We start from the raw sequence: 21,926 nt of genomic DNA on the forward strand, positions 1-21,926 counted from the left end.
ACCAGCTGCTCCTCACCCACCCCGGGTAGCAGGATAAGGAGGAGCCTCCCTCAGGGAGGCAGATGTGCGTTCTTTGTGAAAGGTCTGCAGCGGCCCAGGCCATCTCTTCCCAAATGTGATGCGTGTATTTGACGGTTGAGGGTTTTAGAGGCTGCTCATTGCGTCCATCTCTTTATCACACATTTACTGAGCACCCCTGGGTGCCCATTCTGCACAGAAGACCTCAGGTGCACACAAGGAAAGCACCAATGTGTTACAGGAGGCATGACAGAGCGTCTGAGGGGACAGTGGGAGCATAAGGAAGGGGACAGTGGGTCCTGGGGTGGAAAGTCAGGAGAGACTTCCCATAGAAGGGAGGGGCTTCTGAAGTACATGCTGGAAGGCGAGTGTCTGAGGTTTGCTTTAGAGACATTCTAAACGAGTGTGTGAGTCGGCAGTAATCCCAGAGAGGGGTGCGGCACCCACGTTGGCAAGAACTCGGTCTCTCTCCTGGCAGGTGGTCCCTGCAGTAGTTCACCCAGTTGGCTGGAGACAAAAAGGAGAGGAGTCACAGGGGCTGGTGCATCACCTCCTCTCCATCCTGACCTCCTTCCTGGCAGTGCACATGGAGAAGGATCCCCACATGCTCTCTATCAGCAAATTGTCATGATTTGGGTGATCTGACTTCCTAAAAACTTCCAAGAAAGGAGCTATATACCAAGCTGAGGAGTTGCTTGCCCCAGAGGGCGGGCAGGTCAGCAGAGGGGCCATGGAGTGGGACACTTGCCTTGTTACAGAGGGACAGGGAGAACAGGTGGTTCCCCTGAGATAGGAAGACAGTAGCATGACAGTGAGCATCTTTAAATGTTCACATGGGTGATGAGCATGTATGGTGGTCCCACCTGGAGACAAAGGTGGTACCTGGGCCTGATAAGCAAGGCCCATGGAGGCCTCGGCTAAGAGGACTGTGCAGTCTGTCTGCCATGCTAACCAGTGGTCTAGGAAGAAGCTTCACATCTGTTGTTTCTAAGGAGCCATGTAGACATAGACACAGTTGGCAGCAATATTGCCTTGGGTTAGTGGGAAGCACCACTTCCCATGTCAGTGGAAAACACAAACACTCATTCTTAGGTTGACACCAACCATAGGTCATCATCACTCCTAGATTACTCTGATTGCAATGGAATCTCTCATGCACATCAGTCCTTAAAAGCAGAGTTGCTCTCTTTCCTTTCTTGTTGTGGAGTTAGGAACATGTAATGGAGTATTTTATGTTATTCTGGCTCCAGGCCTATGTATTTCATTTGAGGCATGATGGTTTCCTATTCTAAGTACCACTAATTATTGAGTAGTTATAAAATGGTGGTAGACTTTGGACTGTGTATTTCTATTCTGGATCCACGGATGAGCAAGTGAAGAAAACCCATCATGGATGCAGGGCTGCTGGGGATCTGTCTGTCTGAAAATGCTGTAGAGACACACACTGCTCTTGGGGAAAAAAAACAGTGATGATTTCTTCAAAACGATTTCACTGAAGTGAAATAAGGACTTTGGCCTTGGTCTGGCAAATTCAAATGTGGCCACACTCTACTCCACTGTGGAATGGTGACTCCCCTGTCCCATTAAAAACCAGGATCAACATCACAGCTTTCTCTAGCAACTGGTGGTGGCCTGAGGTCTTATGAACTAGCATGTTAGCAGGGATAGAATTAGGGAATTTGTCCGATGCTGACAGCAAGAGGGGGCTGGGGGAGCTGGAGGGGTGGAGAAGTGATCTCCCTTCCTGCCTCATGGCTTCCTTTGGAAGTTGCAAGCTTAGAATTTCTTTCCCAAAGAATATTGGACTATGCTTCAAGAGACACTTGAGTTCAGTTGCTTACAGTGAATATACTTCTTATGTTCCAGAGTTAAATTCAATCATATTTTCAGAAAAATAGATATTCAGACATCATGTCATATTTACAGGAAGCAATTTGATCATGGAATTTACTGAAGTGATAGCTTTTTCAGGAAAGGGTATCGAGTGGTTATCTATATCCTATTAATTTCTAAAAGCAATGCTCAATAAAATGTGCAATTTTAGGCAATATTCTGTGTTTCAACATTATTTCCTTATGTTGAGGGTACATCACTTTATATAGATAAAGAAAGATCCTTTTCATTCTCTATTAAATGGTCCAGAAGTCAAATTTTGGCTTTCATGTTGGTCTTCTTACTGTAGCTTCTGTTCACCTAAGAAAGAGATTTAACCAACATAAGCTTTGGCTAAACCATTGTACCAAACATTTCTATTTGGATGCTCTTAACTTTTATACAATACTTTGAAATGTGTTCAATAAAACAACATGAGAAAGAAGTAGAAGATTCTGCTATTAGGTTGGAAATTTATATTCCTTATATAAGTGATTAAAGATACTTTATTCAGTTTATCCCTTAAAATGGTATCTACTGAAGTCCTTAAACTTAGGCATGATATTAATTCCTGGCTAGTCTTTCTTTTTCCTAAAATATCACTCAATAAAATCAAAGAAGGACTAAAACTCATTATATAGAACTGCACTGCCCAATACAGCAGCCACTAGCCACATGCAGTATTTTTAATTATAATAAGTTAAAATTAAACAAAATTAAAACTTCAGTCCTCAGTGGCACTAGCCACGCTTTTTGTGTCCAACAGCTACATATGGCTGGTGGCTGCCATATTGGACAGCACCAATAGAGAGCATTTCTATCATCATAGGAAGTTCTGTTGAACAAGGCTGATCTGGAAGCTACACCATCCTAAAGCTCTTTGGCAAGAAAGCAGAGCTTTTCCATAAGCTCTGTTTATGAACAATATATGTTGTATTTTCTATGTATATGTATATGAGAATATGTATACATAGAAATATATGAAAATACATATACATATAAATATACATATACATAAAATAGAAATACATATACATAGAAAATATAAAATATTTTGTATTACATATACATATGCATGGAAAATACAAAATATTTTGTATTATGTAATACAAATGTAAGATATATTTATATTATGTAAGAAAATACATTTGTGAAATAAAACGCTTATTTCATTCAAGCATATTTGTCCAGCATGGTTTCTTAGAGATTGAAGTTACCCAGTTTAGCACCTGGAGCTGAATTCACTCTGGCTGTGTTAGATGTAGCACCAGCGTCATGGCAGATCCAGCCCACAGCATAGACTGAGGCCTACTCTGGAGGCAAATCTGTAGACAATGTGGCCAACACACGGGCCTTCCTCACATCTCTGTCCAGTCGCTGGCATCCACACGGCAGTGGCTGGTTTTCTCCAGTTAAAGGCTAGGCTTCCGTGATTGAAGCAGGAGAGAATTTGGTAGTCAGTAAAGTAGACAAACTAAGACAAAACAAGAGTCGCATGAGTTCTTGGTACAATTAAAGAAACCCTTGGCCACCAACACTTTTAAATTCAGGAATTTTCACCAAGTCCGTAACACTTTTAGCTCTCAAGGGTAGAATTTTTTTTTTAACTTTTTTGGTAATAATTGTATTGCATGCATTCCCCTTACACAGAAGGCTGGCATTTAATTGGGGTCTTGAACTCAATTGTGTTTTCTGCAGTTGGTAAACCTCACAAATGTGGATATTGTGGCCGAAGCTATAAACAGCGAAGCTCTTTAGAGGAACATAAAGAGCGCTGCCACAACTACTTGGAAAGCATGGGCCTTCCGGGCACACTGTACCCAGGTAAGCGCTGCTGCTCGGAGGCCAGCCTGGTGGGCTCTCCCCCCAGCACGGTGGGGAAGGAGGGCGCTCTGCATGCAGCCTTAGGAGCAGAGCCTTGGGCCTGCTTCCTGCCGGGGCTAGGAGGGAGGGAAGTTTTTGGCCAATAACATCACAGTTTCACCAGAAGCACGTTGTGCTTCCCAGCTTTCTAGGTCCTCATCTGACCAGAGAGAGCTTGATTTTAAAACCCTTCCCACTTCCAATTGGGAGAAACTCCTAGGATAGCAGTGACCTTAAAAGTTTTGGGGTTGTTTTTTGGATGTTGGTGGTTTTAAAACAACAACAACAACAGAAAAAAACACCTCAAGTAGTGATATTTCTTTGTAAACAAAATAAAATGTAAAATCTTGTTTTGAAACAGTTTTTTAACAAAGTTGATCAAATAAGAACTTTCAGGCTGTGATTTTAAGCATCAGTTCAGACTGAGGGCAGGGTATCCACTCCTGCATGGAGTGTGAGGTTGAAGTTTGTTGCAAGCCCCTGGTAGTTGATAATATTGAAGTTGTGGAAGGATGAGAGGAAAGGTCGCTTCTTTCTTAGGAGCTGTGATGCTCCACTGTATTGCATAACGAGATAGCACTTGATTCAGACCCCAGAGCCTGTAGAATAAATGATGTGGAGAGAGTATTGAGAAAGGCTGGATTTATGTGGGGGAATGGCAGTGTTATAAAAGTTCTTCCCTAATTTTTTAAGAGATAAGCAATTTATAAAGAGATCAAATAAAACTAATCTCTTTCAAAACAGTATTCATTTAGCACTGCCCCTGGAAAAATCATCACTAGACTGTGAGGTTGAAATTTAACGAATAGAGGAAAATTTATTAAGCCTCATTCACCTTTCGGACTTTAACAAATGGTTCAAAAGGGAAAATTCACCAGAGTAGCCTCAGATTATTAATGGCAGATGAGAGCAGGAAAAAAGAATGTTGAGAATGGCTAAAAATTGATGCCAATTAGTCTTGGCATGGAGAGGCAACATCTCACCTGGCCAGAGCTCTGCAGCCAGAGTGCTGTCTCCTCTGCCAGTCAGCCAGGGATCTGGGGCTTACAGGTGATTCCTCCAGGCCTCAATCTTCTCACCTGTGAAATGGGAAGATACCATTAAATTGTCATTTGGCTTCTTTCAAAATCTCAGGTCTAGAATGGAAAGGCATTGAAGGTGAGTGGAAGAGAAGAAACTGGATGTTAAACTAATAATAATGTAACAGTTATTAATTCACATGGCCAGACCCCAGGGCAGAAGACTAATGGAAGAGAGGATGATTATGTTCCTTTGAAATAAAATGTCAACATTCAAATATTGTTTTTTTCTGCAAAAAATAAGTGAATGGGTCTTGGAAGGAAGTGCTCCTAATGATGTAGTTTACATATTAATGCTTAATAAACCATTTTATTTACTCAACAAATATTTACTGAGGACTTATAATCAATAATACCAAGCCCTATTGAATACAGTAATCTAATATACACATAGAATTGAAAAGACAAAATTAACAAAAGAAACAGACAGTATATCATTTCTGTTTCCTCCACTGTTTTCATTACTAAAGAAACAAGCTGCAGTACACAGCCGGCTGAGAGCTGCTTCCAGGGGAGCAGGAGAAGCAGCACTCATTTCACTGAGATCTGGGTTTGAGTTCTCTGTTTTTGAATGTGACCCAGAGCCATCGCTTAAATGCGAGTGATAATTCGTGCCTGGCCACCCTCATAGCAGCGCTCTGAGAGAAACATAAGGGAGTGGATCCACGTGTGAGCAGGAGCCTAGACATGTGTCAGGTACTTACCTAAACATGGATGTTTAGGTCACTGACATACTGACACCATCAAGCTAATTCTTCTCTATTGGTCTCTATGTCAGTAAGGCTACGTGCCAGTAATGTGTATTAAATATTACCCTGTGGTGAGTATCAATTTCACCCTAAAATGTTCATTTATTCCCTTTGGTGGTTAAGTTACTTGGACTACCACAGTGATGCCTCTATGTCCCCACACTCAGGAGGTATGAAAGCGTCTCTAGGAAGGAGCAGTGGTCTGGTCTCAGTGTGGCAGCAGACAAAGCCAGGCTCGCACTTAATTACATTGAATTATTTCTGTCTGGTATGGCCTCAAAAGGTGCAAAATGATCATAAATACCTTTCGACAGTCACCTTTGGTTTTTGCCCTTGCCAGTACCTGGCCCTTGTAGGTGCTGCTGGTTTAAGTAACTTGGAGTATTAAGGGGATCCATAAAAGGACTTTGACAGAAGGCTTCCTGAACTGTGCTTAGGGCCAGGAAGGCAGGCAGGGGCTTGGTCATTTCAGCTGTGCTGTGCCCGGATGGGTGGAACCTGTGCCTTCTGATGCATCTCTCCTCCTCTGTTCCCCTCTAAGAACCGCTTGTCTGTGCTCAGATGGATGAGCAAGTAGTCTCTTCTCCCACCCCCAAAACCTCCTTAGATTGGGTAGATTCAGTAAAATCAAAGCCTCAGTTAGGCAATATAGGAAAAGATGAATTTTTGTGAATATAATTTTCTTTAGTAAAAGGCTTTTGGTCACCTCTTATAATTTCTTAATGTCTTTATGGAAAAAATAAGTTTCTCTTGAGCCTTTGGTGCACAAACAGAGTCACCAGCCCTTGGAGGTGCATGCATCTAATGACAGAGCAGCCTGTGACTCGCGAGCATCAGGCTCACTTGTTCCTTGCTGTGATTGACTCTGGGGGGTGGAGGCTTTTGGGAGGCCCTGCGCCATGGTGCAGAGGAAGACCCCTGACCTCTGGGAGCCCTGGGCAGGCTGTGGGTGCGGCTTTGCAGAGAAGGATGGACATGTCAGGAAGCATATTAGCTTAATAGATGAAGTGTGTGACCAGTGGAATTGGGTTTTATGGATTTATATTTATCTTGCATATAAATCAGGGTGTGGCCTATATATGTTTGCCCATTTAATAAAAAACACATATTCCAAATGTTAAAATATAAAATATACCAGCAACAATAGCCGATTTGAAATATATGTTTTCAAAGTAACATTCATAATAGCAATGAAGACATAAATACTTAAAAATGAAGAAAACCAGCAAGCCATACTGAGGCAAGAAAGAAAACATGGGAGATTGGAGAGGTAGAGAGGTCTGGATGCCGTCCATGGGCCTCTGCCCAAATTACTGTATCATTTCAACATAAAACTGGCTTGTAAATTTTACTGGAATCTGGTAACCATGTATCATAAAGTATCTGGATATATACATGAGATAATTGGCAACTTTTTAAAAGAAGAATAATGTCAAGTGATGTATGAAAATGTAGCTGAAATGGATGGAACTCTTTGAAGAATAGACAAACAAATCAATAATAGAGATGGATACCCTACCGAAGACCCCATGATAAATCAGCATGAAATATCCGAGGCAGGAGGAAGCATAAGGCAGGAATGGTATTGGAAGAATTGATCAGGCATTTAAGATAATCAGTTTACATTATCATCTCCTTATACACTAGGATAAATTGCCGGGAAATGAAAGAGTTATATTTTTATAACTCCAACCACAATAACTGATGTAAATATAGATCCAGCTACGCAGGATACAAAGTTGTATCTTCAATTATGGAAAGAGATGACATAGAACAATTGAGAATGACTAGAAATGGCCCACACATCAGCATTTACCTCCATAATTTCTAAATTTTCTACAGCAGTCAGGGGTGCTTTGATTTTCAGGAGTTTGTTGTATGCTCAGGGATAAGGGGCTCTGGGTTTTTCTCCACATTGCCCAGATCTGCTGTAGGCTCTTGGGGGCCACATTTTTGTATCTCAGTTCACTGTGCTGGTCCATGAAGTCAGATGTTAGATCACACAGTTCTTTGCGTCTCAGAGGGCTGCTGTTAGGGACTGACTGAGGTAGCAGATTTGGGAGTATTATGAAAAGTTAAAAGGACTTGTCAAAGGGACATCAATACTTAATCCCAGTCCAGCCTCTGGCGATGGTGGTGGTGCCTGTGCATTTGGACTTAAAGAGGATGATGTGTGGTGAGCAGCTGTTGGAGGAAGAAGCATTTGCAGGTGGCTGGTCATCGGCATTGCTCTGGCTGCCTCTGCCTGTCTGGCAGTGTTGCTGGGAAGATTAGAATTAATCTCTAGGAAGGGCCTGGCTCTTGTAGGCACTTAACAAATGTCAGATTTAACGTTGGATGCGACTGAACCCTTTAAACATAAGCCTTTCTAAACTGGCCTCTCTGTCTTTGACTTTAGTCATTAAAGAAGAAACTAATCACAGTGAAATGGCAGAAGACCTGTGCAAGATAGGATCAGAGAGATCTCTCGTGCTGGACAGACTAGCAAGTAACGTCGCCAAACGTAAGAGCTCTATGCCTCAGAAATTTCTTGGTAAGAGTTAAATGTTTGCTGTCTCTTAAAAAAAAACTATGTGGGTGTTTTAGATGCAAGTAGAAATGAGTTGAGGGTGGAAGAAAGGGGAAAAATCTTATTTTTTCAAAAGCAAAAATTGGTAAGCTTAACATTCGTTAAATATCTTAGAATTTTTTCCGATAAGTATCTTAAAAATAACAAACCTGCCATCAGTTTTTCCTAGATTTGATTTTGCAGCATCTGGGGCCTGCCCTGTGATCTGCCTGTGGACATCGCTCTTAGGGGCGGCTGCACCAGCGTGCACAGGGTGGAGAGTTTGGGCCTGGCTCGTCTGGGGGACACCACACTGCAGGACACTCCAGGCCTGGCCGGCTTCTCAGAGCTTCAGATCCTCATTTTTCATATGAAGCTCCTAATGCTCCCCTTATGGGGGACTCTGAAGGGTTAATGGGAGGAATCATACAGTGACTGACCCCTGAGAAGTGTCCAGTGAAGACAGGGCTTAGCTAGGATTGCTGTTTTGCCTAATGCTTTGCGGGATTAAAAAAAAAAGAAGAAGAAGAAGAAGAACAAGACCATTCTTCTCTCTAGGAGCATTGCCCAGAGTAGGTATTAGACACACCAACACCACCATCCAGCCAGACGCTGCAGGGACAGTGAGCCAGGGTCCGAGTGGAAAGGCGCTAGGCTTGGGAACCAGCTCAGAGTCAATACAGAGCCACCGCCACTCACCAACTCTGTCAGCTTAGTAAAATGGCTCTGCCCCTAGAGCCTTGGTTCCATCCTTTAGTATCTCACAGGGTGATTGTGAATATCCCATGACTCTGAGATTGAGAAAACGTTTAGAATCCCTCGGTGTGAAGGTTAACTCTGTCCAGGAAAGAGGACCAGTAAAAGCTTCATGAGGCTGAGATGCACCTTGGAAGAGGAATAGAGTTTCAGCACATTCTAGGTGTTGGAGGAATGGGGGAATCTAGGCAGATGTTTAAAATCAATGAGAAACCAGAATGCTGACCACGAGGGCTGGAGTGGGGGCCTAAGGACATGACGGAGGAGCAGGGTGTGTTCCCAGCTTAACTCAGGTACCCATGGGGAAGCAGGAAAAGTGAAGGTGTCCTAGGCAGCTCTGCCACAGGATGAACGGCTTCAGATGCCAGGTGAGCGAGGGACCCTTCATTCAGTCAGCAGGAAAGAAGCACTGGCATATTTTTTATGAGAACAAAGGCTAGGATAGTAAAGACAGCAAGTACCAAAAAATGACTGGAAAAGGGAGACTGTGGAGGCAGTGGCAGCAGGCATGGAAAGAAGGGCTTGTGAAGGGGAAGGGTTGGTGTCAGAGGAACATAGGGCTGAGGGCAGGGATTAGGTGAGGGAAACCGTGAGTCACACTGATTCTAGAGTAGTGTGCCCTTGATGAAAAGGATAACACCAGGTTCTAGGAAAAGATGGGGTTCTGTTTTTGACGTGTTGAATTTCAAGGACTTCTGGTGTTTGTGACACATGGGGAAATTGTGGTAGGAGAGAGGTGGGGCCAGAACAGGGGCTGGTGAGGCCAAGGGTCCCAGAGGGCACCTGTTGACCTGCAGGATGACACGAAGGGGGAAGGACAGAGGCAAGGCCAAGTCCTGGGCACCAGCCTCCCTCTTGCAGCTTCAAATAGGGCTCCATTTTGACCTTTTGATTAATTAGAGGTTTGTCATAGGTTGGGGGTTGAGAGGAGCAAGGGAGAGAAGGATTCAGTGTACAAAAAGAATGAAAGCCACTGGCTGAGCCAGTGGGGAGGTGTCCACACACACATGAGCCTTTGGACCATGAGAACAAGGGAGGCCTTGCCTTCCTGAACGGAGTAGGAGTGAGGTCCTGTACTGAGCGTAAGCAGTGGGATTCCCACAGCACTGGGCACAGGGCCCACGGGCTGCCTCCTGAGCAGCCAGCATCTGCCTGGGGTGGACAAAGTGACAGAGAGATGGGTGGTGACTGGGGTATGGGCAGAGATAAGGCAGCAAGTGTGTGCAAGGGGAGTGAAGGGTTACTGACCTTAAGAAGCAGGGATGGCGTCCTCTGTCAGGTGAGGAGCCTGGAGAATGCTTTGGTGAATGAACGTTTGCAGCCCCTTTTAGCTTTTGGAGACTTGAAACCAAAGGAGAAATTCATCTGTGAAACGCTACTGGAGCCACTCCCCAACCCCCACCCTTGTGAGACCACAATGTGGGCGTTGGCTTGAGATGCTTCTGTGTTAGTAGAAGAAATAAACAACATAGTGCTCTGATGAGGCAAAGCGAAGATGAAAAAGGAGTTCCCAGGGGACATAGTAGGAACAGTGGACAAGGGTAGCAGAAGAGGAGTTTGGAGCAAAAGACTCACAAGCAGCTGCATAATCTGTTGGTGATTGGCAGCTCATTTGTAAAAATGATGCCTCTTCCTGCCCTAAAATACCTACCTTACCCCCGCTTCAACTTGATGAGATTTCCATCAGTCACTCCCAATGTGTCACAGCTTCTGCAGCCCTAAAATTAAAAGGTGAGTGAGTCTCTGAGGCCCCTCTCCACTTCTCGGAGGCTGAGTTTAGCCTTCATGTGAATGTGGAAAGAGTAGGAATACAGCTGTTCTCACACAAGCTGGCCCAATAGTGGTTCAGTTGAGAGAGCCCCATCCTTCAGAGTCAGCTCCAGCTAGGAGTGACTGGTGGCCTTGAGCATGGTGCTGGGCTTAGTGTTGCCATCTGTGGAATGGGTGTGGGTCTGTTGCCCTGCCTCCTCCCAGAGCTATTCTGAGGCTCAGAAGGGGTGATGGATGTGATGGTGCTCCCAACACTAGAAAGCATCTTAAGAATGTGAGATTTTCATGATGACTGTTGCTCAGAGTGGCATATAGTTTTGCTTTATTGTTCTATAACCTATGATTAAAATTTTTACCTTAAACTTTGATGTGAGTGTGAATAAGTATTTGTTTTTCCAGCGACATTCCTCACCACTGGGGCCATTAAAGATCTCCCCCTCTGAGATCATCAAATACAGGTCAACAGGACTGATTAATCTAATTAGAAAAGGGCTTGTATTAAATAGCAATGATAATTGTTGTTTTTAGTCTGTCTGGTGCTTGACTTGGGAACGTTTTTAAAATAGAGAAAAGCACAAAGAGGAAAACAACAATTACCAATATTCCTGCTACCCATTATAATTATCTAGGTATATTTTCTTCTTTTGTAAGAAAAAGAAACCCTGTTATATTGTTAAAATAACACAAAGTTAATATAAAGAATTTTAATGCAAACATTAATGTTTTCAAATCACCACAAAGCCCAACATCCAGAAATTACCAATATTAAAAGTAGAAAAGTATCATTCTAAATATTTTCTGTTGCATATGTATGTGAGTGGATAGGCTGATGAATTAGGTGGATTGATGGATAGGTAAATATGAAATAAATACTTTCATAAATATTCCAACATATCATACATGCCTTAAATTCAAGAGGTGAAAAAAGACCCAAACAAAACTGGAGAAGTGGCTTATCTTAAATATCCTCTGACATAAAGGAATATTATATTTAAAGGATCCTCTAAGATTAAAAATATGTATTATGAAAAACATTAAGAAATTTGAATTTTTTAATCCATTTGTTTCAATTTAAGCAGCATCTACTGGCTCACTGCTTTGAAAAATAAGGACAGTATTCCAGTTCACATTCAGTGTTCCAGTGTTCACATTATCTTATTATTTTTACATTGTCCAGCTTTGTAATATTCACATTCTTTTCTGTAATCATAATTCACAGTAGTTTAGTTATTTATTACTAACTATTTAAATAGATTCAAGGATCAGACCCTGCCCTTTTCTTCTTATTTCTGTTTATTTTGATTAATCTCTCAATTGATTGGACTTTACATTCAAGCAACTTTTTAAAAAAAGTTTCTATAGATGTTCTATTTCTATCATTGTATTGTTTCTGAGGATGTTGGCCTGTTGCCTTTGTATTTGACGAGCATTTTGACAGAGTCTATGGTCTTGGGCCACTCTTTCTTTTTCTCCCTTGAGAACCTTTTAGATTTTGCTGATGGCATTGCTTGTTGAATGTTGCTGTGGAAACATCAAGTCTAGTGTAACTGTTTCTTCTTCAAGGTGATTTGTATTTTATTCCTGAATGCCTGAGGGTTCTTTATTTAACCTTGAAGTTAAATACCCTAATTAGGATGTATCTTGGTCTATTCATTCGGAATAAAAAATTCCTGCCATTTTATCTAGAGAGTCCCTTTTTTTTTTCTCTTTATTTCTGGGAAATTCTCTTTTATATAAATATGTTTTGTTCCATCTGTTGTGATCTCTGTTGAGGGATACCAGTTGTCCATATGTTAGATAATTTGTCTTCCATATCTGTTAACAGTTCTTAAAGTTTTTTGTTTATTTCTTTGTCTATTTTTACATTTACTCACTGTTCTCTTGTGGTTTTCCTCTGTCAGTAATTTAATTTTTAGTAGTTCCTGTTCTATTACTTGCTATTTTTAATCCATGCATTAATTCTATAATAATATTATTTTGCTCCTTATTTTGTCTCCCGAGATCCGAAATCTCTTTTTTCCCCTTATTCTGTTGCTTTTGCATTTTATTTTGAATACTTTTAAAATTGATTCCATGTTATGAAGCAATTATGAGGCATTTCCTCTCTTGTTGGAATTAACGATTTTTTCCCCTAGGAGGGACTCTATGGTCTGTGTTTTACTTCCTTTCTTCCCCTGTATTTCTAGAAAACATTTTCCTAGTAACCCTGACATTTCTTTTCATCTTGCTTATTCTAGTTGGTCTGATATAGCTTGATTGACATTTCAGCCTTCTTCCCACTGTATTTTTTTTTTCCTGTGAGAGCTATTGAGTTTTCTAAATCCTGAAAGAATGCCAAAGATGGGGTTGGAGGAGTTTGGTGAGGCAAAGTGCAGCCTTTGTTAAAATACTTTTCCTTTGCTCTCTCTCCCTCATCTGAAATTTAGTTAAATACCCTAAGCCATCAGCACTGTACCTAGTTGGGGAATGCTTTCATCCCCACAGGAGATTCTCTGGAGCTTTAGGCCATCTTCCCCTTCAGTGTAGACCACAGAGGACTTTGTTTCTGTCCCAGGGAGCCCGCAGGGGCTCACTTCTCCATGTTCATCTGATTCTTGTCAGCCAAGGTTTCAACTGCTTTTCTGATCAGAACAGGGAAAAGATACCTATCTGAATCATGTCTTTATAGATATGAGGCTATGAGGGAAAATTCTGAGGTTATTCTTGACTCACACCTAAAGATTTGGAAATGAGATTAGCAGCAAAGCTTTGCCCTACATCTCATGTCAGAATTTTCTGTTTCTTTCTAGTCTTTGAGTGTATGTGTGTTCTCACACACGCCATAATGAAATGCATATTATATATAATTATGTGTATATATAATATTCTATGACTATACATGACATGTTCCTGTAGCTGATTGCTGTTAGAGAAATTTATAGGTTTTTATTTTTCTTGTTTTGTTGGGTATTAAGGTAGAGAAATTCTATGGTAATTTTCATGTGGCACAGTAATCTGGCATATATGTTGATTTTTTTCCTACACCCATTTGTTGTGATACCAAGTTTGAAAACAACAGATTTCAGTGGTTGCTTGGGAAACCACAGAACCATGACCTGGGGAGAGACAGGATGATTAGGTGGGAAAGCACCCTTTTGGTGGGGCTGTAAAGACTTTTATATTTAGCAAAATTGGCTACAAAGTCCATTCCCCTCCTTTTCTTGCCTTGATTTGGTAGAGGGATAGACTTGGATACAAACTAGAATGGATTCATTCTGCTCTGGAGTTAGTGTAACAAGACATTTAGCTGCTCAACACAAAAACAGAAACAAAAAAAATTGTGTGGTTTCAGTAGTGCTATACAATTACTTTTTCTGACCTTTAATGGAGAGAAACACCACTTCTTTGGTCCCTACCATCAGCTTCATAGGGTTTTCATCCTGTTCTGTTTCTGGGAGGGCGTAACTGGCCATGCACAAGTTTTTTTTCTCTAATCAGAGTATGTGCCACTTCTGACCACCAGTAGATGAAAACAAATGGAAACCAGGCTATTATATGATGCATATCCATTACAAAATAAGACATGAAACTCAAAGGTACTTTATGGTATAATGGGGCATATATTCCTGGACAATTCTTAATGGTCACAGATTTTATAAAAGGACTATTAGTAAATGTATGAATTACAGAGTAATTTATCCTTCTGTTAGTAAGAACCAGCTGATGACCTCAGTGTCAGGTGCATCGTGGGAGGTGTTGGGACCTTCCCTTGCCACCACCCTCACCAGCCATCATCAGCCATAACCTGCACATTGAGGAAGTTTTGACTTATCCCTCACTTTTGCCCCTCTTCAAGCTGTTCTTTCCACCGTGAATGAGAAGGCCACTTCTTCCTTCAAACCTTTCAGTGGTTTCCATTTTCCTTTAGACAAAGTCTCTGCCTCGCTGGCCTCTGCCTGCCCCTCCTGCCTACCTCTCGAGCACTGCCCCCACCTAGGGCTCTGGTTCCCCAACCTTCACTCGGTCCTGCCACACCTCCCAGCCCCTTCTCCCTTCAGAACGTTCCTTCTTGTTGTCCCCAACACTGGGACACAAAACCCTCCTTATCAACCCTCCTTATCTGGCTGACTCTTACAAGATCAGAAACCTGTGTAATGCTGTCATAGCACACTCCCCTTGTCTTCGTGGATTTCCCAGATGGGAAGGAATTATCTGTGCAATCACGCATAAACTTCTATCTACCCTCCCCCTAGTAGCTGTCTGCTGCTAAGGATGGGGACCATTTTCACTTGCTCACTGTTTTGTCCCTCTGCCCAGTCTAGATGTGTTGAAGGATGGAAATATACAGAGTAGTGGTAAAATATAAACCGTTCAGACATTCCAAGGATGGGCTCATGTGCTTTGACTCATTAATGTACCACCACTGGAAACAGAACACAGCCGCAGTCTTGCCAGTAAGAGTGCAGTTACTGTAATTAATGAATTTGCTAATTAAGCCATGATTTCATACTGAACTTATGACCAACATATTGAGAAGGTGTGTCTTCAAGAAAATTTATTTTTTGTATTAAGATATTTACTCCAAAGCTAATTGAAGAAGCCAAATCTAGGCTCTGATTTCACCATTGCCAGGGAAATGAGCTCATGGACTCCTATGAACTGATGATGTTAGATCAGAAGTTTCTCAAGGCCAGGGCCCAATCACTGCTGAGGCATCAGCAGTAGTTCCTTGTACATCAATAATTCTCATTACTTTTTAAAAATAACAGATGAATAGCAACTATTTTCCCTGTAGCTCCCTTGCTGTGCCTCCTACCCTCCACCACATGTTTCTGGGGAGCCCTGCTTCGGGCCTGCCAACTACAGAGAATTACTTTTGAGTATCCTTTCCACTCTCATCACAAGACAGAGTTCATCTACCTTTGGGTTATTTGTCAAAAATGTGTCATTTTATTACAAAAAATATACAATCATCATGTATTTTGATTAAATTTTACACTAGATTATTAAAAATATTAAATATAATTATTAAAATTAATAATTTAACATATCACATATTTTAAATGTATATAATGAATAATAATATAATTATTGTGTATTTTAATTCAGTAAATGTATAAGTTAGCCAGTTGTAAATTACTGAGAACACTCTACTGAAAAAGCATCATTTCAAATACACTATTTAAAATATTAAATGAAATACAATAACATAATTAAACTAATCTTTGGTTCCCCTATTTATGTATTCATTTATCCAACAAAATCTCCTTAAGTGCTTATAATGGGTAGGTCCTGGCTCCGTGTCCCCTAGACAGACGCATGGGCCTTCCCCCAGCCCGTCAGTATGGTGCAGGTGTGATGTGTCCGCAGGTGTGTGTGTATGTGTGCAGGTGTGGGGTCCGCAGGCGTGCTGGGCCCCCAGGCCGTGTTCCCCTTCCCCTCCCCGGTTGTAGATTTCAGCTGTTGCTGCCAGACCTGACCTGTTCCGGAGGTGGCCGCGCCCCACTCACTGTCGCCTGCTTTCCACAGGGGACAAGGGCCTGTCCGACACGCCCTACGACAGCAGCGCCAGCTACGAGAAGGAGAACGAAATGATGAAGTCCCACGTGATGGACCAAGCCATCAACAACGCCATCAACTACCTGGGGGCCGAGTCCCTGCGCCCGCTGGTGCAGACGCCCCCGGGCGGTTCCGAGGTGGTCCCGGTCATCAGCCCGATGTACCAGCTTCACAAGCCGCTCGCGGAGGGCACCCCGCGCTCCAACCACTCGGCCCAGGACAGCGCCGTGGAGAACCTGCTGCTGCTCTCCAAGGCCAAGTTGGTGCCCTCGGAGCGCGAGGCGTCCCCGAGCAACAGCTGCCAAGACTCCACGGACACCGAGAGCAACAACGAGGAGCAGCGCAGCGGTCTCATCTACCTGACCAACCACATCGCCCCGCACGCGCGCAACGGGCTGTCGCTCAAGGAGGAGCACCGCGCCTACGACCTGCTGCGCGCCGCCTCCGAGAACTCGCAGGACGCGCTCCGCGTGGTCAGCACCAGCGGGGAGCAGATGAAGGTGTACAAGTGCGAACACTGCCGGGTGCTCTTCCTGGATCACGTCATGTACACCATCCACATGGGCTGCCACGGCTTCCGTGATCCTTTTGAGTGCAACATGTGCGGCTACCACAGCCAGGACCGGTACGAGTTCTCGTCGCACATAACGCGAGGGGAGCACCGCTTCCACATGAGCTAAAGCCCTCCCGCGCGCCCACCCCCGACCCCGAGCCACCCCAGGAAAAGCACAAGGACTGCCGCCTTCTCGCTCCCGCCAGCAGCATAGACTGGACTGGACCAGACAATGTTGTGTTTGGATTTGTAACTGTTTTTTGTTTTTTGTTTGAGTTGGTTGATTGGGGTTTGATTTGCTTTTGAAAAGATTTTTATTTTTAGAGGCAGGGCTGCATTGGGAGCATCCAGAACTGCTACCTTCCTGGATGTTTCCCCAGACCGCTGGCTGAGATTCCCTCACCTGTTGCTTCCTAGAATCCCCTTCTCCAAACGATTAGTCTAAATTTTCAGAGAGAAATAGATAAAACATGCCACAGCCTGGGAAGGAGCGTGCTCTACCCTGTGCTAAGCACGAGGTTCGCGCACCAGGTGTCTTTTTCCAGTCCCCAGAAGCAGAGAGCACAGCCCCTGCTGTGTGGCTCTGCAGGTGAGCAGACAGGACAGGTGTGCCGCCACCCAAGTGCCAAGACACAGCAGGGCCAACAACCTGTGCCCAGGCCAGCTTCGGGCCACATGCATCTAGGGCGGAGAGGCTGCACTTGTGAGAGAAAATACTATTTCAAGTCATATTCTGCGTAGGAAAATGAATTGTTTGGGGAAAGTCGTGTCTGTCAGACTGCCCTGGGTGGAGGGAGACGCCGGGCTAGAGCCTTTGGGATTGTCCTGGATTCGCTAGCTTTGCGGAGGCTGCTCAGATGGCCTGAGCCTCCCGAGGCTTGCTGCCCCGTAGGAGGAGACTGTCTTCCCGTGGGCATATCTGGGGAGCCCTGTTCCCCGCTTTTTCACTCCCATGCCTTTAATGGCCCCCAAAATCTGTCACTACAATTTAAACACCAGTCCCGAAATTTGGATCTTCATTGTTTTTGAATCTCTCAAACGGCGACATTCCTCGGAAACCAAAGCTTTATTTCAAATCTCTTCCTTCCCTGGCTGGTTCCATCTAGTACCAGAAGCCTCTTTCCTGAAGAAATCCAATCCTAGCCCTCATTTTAATTACGTACATCTGCTTGTAGCCACAAGCCTGAATGTCTCAGTGGTGGTAAGTTTCTTTACCTACCCTCACTATATATTATTCTCGTTTTAAAACCCATAAGGGAGTGATTTAGAACGGTCATTAATTTTCAGCTCAATGAAATATGTGAAGCCCAGCATCTCTGTTGCTAACACACAGAGCTCACCTGTTTGAAACTAAGCTTTCAAACATGTTGAAGCTCTTTACTGTAAAGGCAAGCCAGCATGTGTGTCCACACATACATAGGATGGCTGGCTCTGCACCTGCAGGATATTGGAATGCACAGGGCAATTGAGGGACTGAGCCAGACCTTCGGAGAGTAATGCCACCAGATCCCCTAGGAAAGAGGAGGCAAATGGCACTGCAGGTGAGAACCCCGCCCATCCGTGCTATGACTTGGAGGCACTGAAGCCCAAGGAAGGTGTGTGGAGATTCTGATCCCAACAAGCAAGGGTCTCCTTCAAGATTAATGCTATCAATCATTAAGGTCATTACTCTCAACCACCTAGGCAATGAAGAATATACCATTTCAAATATTTACAGTACTTGTCTTCACCAACACTGTCCCAAGGTGAAATGAAGCAAAAGAGAGGAAATTGTACATAAGCACCTCAGCATTTAATCCAAACAGGGGTTCTTAGTCTCAGCACTATGACATTTTGGGCTGACTACTTATTTGTTAGGCGGGAGCTCTCCTGTGCATTGTAGGATAATTAGCAGTATCCCTGGTGGCTACCCAATAGACGCCAGTAGCACCCCAAATTGACAACCCAAACTCTCCAGACATCACCAACTGTCCCCTGCGAGGAGAAATCACTCCTGGTGGAGAACCACTGACCCAAATGAATTCTAAACCAATCAAATGTCTGGGAAGCCCTCCAAGAAAAAAAATAGAAAAGCAGTTGAAGAATATTCCCAATATTCCCGGTCAGCAGTATCAAGGCTGATTTGTGTTCATGTGGAGTCATTATAAATCCTATAAATCAGTTATTCCCCTTCGGTCTTCAAAAATATATTTCCTCATAAACATTTGAGTTTTGTTGAAAAGATGGAGTTTACAAAGATACCATTCTTGAGTCATGGATTTCTCTGCTCACAGAAGGGTGTGGCATTTGGAAACTGGAATAAACAAAATTCCAGTTTTGTTTATTGAGTGCCGCACCAATGCACTGAGTGAAGGAAGAGAGAGAGAGGATCAAGGGCTTTAAACAGCACTCCTTCAATATGCAATCACAGAGAAAGATGCGCCTTATCCAAGTTAATATCTCTAAGGTGAGAGCCTTCTTAGAGTCAGTTTGTTGCAAATTTCACCTACTCTGTTCTTTTCCATCCATCCCCCTAGTCAGTTGGTTGAAGGGAGTTATTTTTTCAAGTGGAATTCAAACAAAGCTCAAACCAGAACTGTAAATAGTGATTGCAGGAATTCTTTTCTAAACTGCTTTGCCCTTTCCTCTCACTGCCTTTTATAGCCAATATAAATGTCTCTTTGCACACCTTTTGTTGTGGTTTTATATTGTAACACCATTTTTCTTTGAAACTATTGTATTTAAAGTAAGGTTTCATATTATGTCAGCAAGTAATTAACTTATGTTTAAAAGGTGGCCATATCATGTACCAAAAGTTGCTGAAGTTTCTCTTCTAGCTGGTAAAGTAGGAGTTTGCATGACTTCACACTTTTTGTTGCGTAGTTTCTTCTGTTGTATGATGGCGTGAGTGTGTGTCTTGGGTACCGCTGTGTACTACTGTGTGCCTAGATTCCATGCACTCTCATTGTGTTTGAAGTAAATATTGGAGACTGGAGGGTAACAGGTTGGCCTGTTGATTACAGCTAGTAATCGCTGTGTCTTGTTCCTCCCCCTCCCTGACACCCCAGCTTCCCAGGATGTGGAAAGCCTGGATCTCAGCTCCTTGCCCCATATTCCTTCTGTAATTTGTACCTAAAGAGTGTGATTATCCTAATTCAAGAGTCACTAAAACTCATCACATTATCATTGCATATCAGCAAAGGGTAAAGTCCCAGCACCAATTGCTTCACATACCAGCATGTTCCATTTCCAATTTAGAATTAGCCACATAATAAAATCTTAGAATCTTCCTTGAGAAAGAGCTGCCTGAGATGTAGTTTTGTTATATGGTTCCCCCCCACATTTTTGTGCTTTTTTCTTGTTTTGTTTTGTTTTGACTGCACTGTGAGTTTTGTAGTGTCCTCTTCTTGCCAAAACAAACGCGAGATGAACTGGACTTATGTAGACAAATCATGATGCCAGTGTATCCTTCCTTTCTTCAGTTCCAGCAATAATGAATGGTCAACTTTTTTAAAATCTAGATCTCTCTCATTCATTTCAATGTATTTTTACTTTAAGATGAACCAAAATTATTAGACTTATTTAAGATGTACAGGCATCAGAAAAAAAGAAGCACATAATGCTTTTGGTGCAATGGCACTCACTGTGAACATGTGTAACCACATATTAATATGCAATATTGTTTCCAATACTTTCTAATACAGTTTTTTATAATGTTGTGTGTGGTGATTGTTCAGGTCGAATCTGTTGTATCCAGTACAGCTTTAGGTCTTCAGCTGCCCTTCTGGCGAGTACATGAACAGGATTGTAAATGAGAAATGCAGTCATATTTCCAGTCTGCCTCTATGATGATGTTAAATTATTGCTGTTTAGCTGTGAACAAGGGATGTACCACTGGAGGAATAGAGTATCCTTTTGTACACATTTTGAAATGCTTCTTCTGTAGTGATAGAACAAATAAATGCAACGAATACTCTGTCTGCCCTATCCCGTGAAGTCCACACTGGCGTAAGAGAAGGTCCAGCAGGGCAGGAATCTGCCTAGACTTTCTCCCAATGAGATCCCAATATGAGAGGGAGAAGAGATGGGCCTCAGGACAGCTGCAATACCACTTGGGAACACATGTGGTGTCTTAATGTGGCCAGCGCAGCAGTTCAGCGCAACATACCTCCCATCTACAACAGTGCTGGACGTGGGAATTCTAAGTCCCAGTCTTGAGGGTGGGTGGAGATAGAGGGCAACAAGAGATACATTTCCAGTTCTCCACTGCAGCATGCTTCAGTCATTCTGTGAGTGGCCGGTCCCAGGGCCCTCACAATTTCACTACCTTGTCTTTTACATAGTCATAAGAATTATCCTCAACATAGCCTTTTGACGCTGTAAATCTTGAGTATTCATTTACCCTTTTCTGATCTCCTGGAAACAGCTGCCTGCCTGCATTGCACTTCTCTTCCCGAGGAGTGGGGTAAATTTAAAAGTCAAGTTATAGTTTGGATGTTAGTATAGAATTTTGAAATTGGGAATTAAAAATCAGGACTGGGGACTGGGGGACCAAAAATTCCTGATCCCATTTCTGATGGATGTGTCACACCTTTTCTGTCAAAATAAAATGTCTTGGAGGTTATGACTCCTTGGTGAAACCGTCTCACATTCTCATTGGAAGCACATGGGTTCTCAAGGAACGAAATCCCTTTGGCTGTTCCCAAAACTCATGTCTTTTCTTTTATGGCCTTACAACTCCAACACAGGGCTAGGCACAAAAGACACACTCAAGGGATTGAGCAATTGGTAAAAGACCTGGAGGAAGTTGTCCGACAACCAAGACCGAAACTCCACGTTCCTCCAAAGCCCAGGAAATCCTTCTGAAAACTTCTGGCGTTTTCTCTGCACCAGAACCCAGAACGGGCTGGCACAGTGTTGCTGTGCGGAGCTGAAGGCAAAATGTTGCTGTTGCCTGCGCAGATCTGTCTTCTCTGCCTTTTTGCAAATCATCCGCCCCTAACTTCCTCTGAGGAGGCAGAAAGGGATTCCCCGTGGCTCTTAGAATAGCAACCCTGCCCTCAGCATCCTAGGCTCCCACTGGCTTCTCCTGCCATTAAACAGGCCTGAGCAAAACCAATCCCTAGTTTTGAGCTGCTGTGAGACTCCCTCACCGACTCCAGCCTTGCCCAGGCTCCAGTGCCTCCAATGATCTCCCAGGA

The 21,926-nt window shown here is 43.2% G+C and overlaps 1 protein-coding gene and 1 long non-coding RNA gene across 20 annotated transcripts in view; one reads left to right on the forward strand and one right to left on the reverse strand.

The window, feature by feature from the left end:
• IKZF1 (IKAROS family zinc finger 1) overlaps positions 1 to 21,365 on the forward strand; it is a 100,908-nt gene extending 79,543 nt beyond the window's left edge. For 8 of the 19 annotated variants that reach the window (XM_055347016.2, XM_055347043.2, XM_055347021.2 and 5 more), the window contains 3 exons: positions 3,589 to 3,714; positions 7,980 to 8,114; positions 16,164 to 21,365. In XM_055347016.2, the coding sequence (XP_055202991.1) occupies positions 3,589 to 3,714; positions 7,980 to 8,114; positions 16,164 to 16,873 (971 nt within the window). In that variant the 3' untranslated portion in view covers positions 16,874 to 21,365. The remainder of the gene's footprint in view (positions 1 to 3,588; positions 3,715 to 7,979; positions 8,115 to 16,163) is intronic. The other 11 variants (XM_055347027.2, XM_063708547.1, XM_055347029.2 and 8 more) reach the window with 4 other exon arrangements.
• On the reverse strand, positions 2,069 to 16,246 carry LOC129523672 (uncharacterized). Its single transcript, XR_008667248.1, has 5 exons — positions 16,115 to 16,246; positions 10,537 to 10,603; positions 4,737 to 4,832; positions 3,120 to 3,314; positions 2,069 to 2,211 (listed from the first exon to the last, which is right to left on the reverse strand). It is a non-coding gene; the product is annotated as an uncharacterized lncRNA (long non-coding RNA).
• Positions 21,366 to 21,926: the final 561 nt, after the last annotated feature.

The sequence above is a fragment of the Gorilla gorilla genome, chromosome 6, assembly GCF_029281585.2.
Source record: "Gorilla gorilla gorilla isolate KB3781 chromosome 6, NHGRI_mGorGor1-v2.1_pri, whole genome shotgun sequence".
NCBI lineage: Eukaryota > Metazoa > Chordata > Mammalia > Primates > Hominidae > Gorilla > Gorilla gorilla.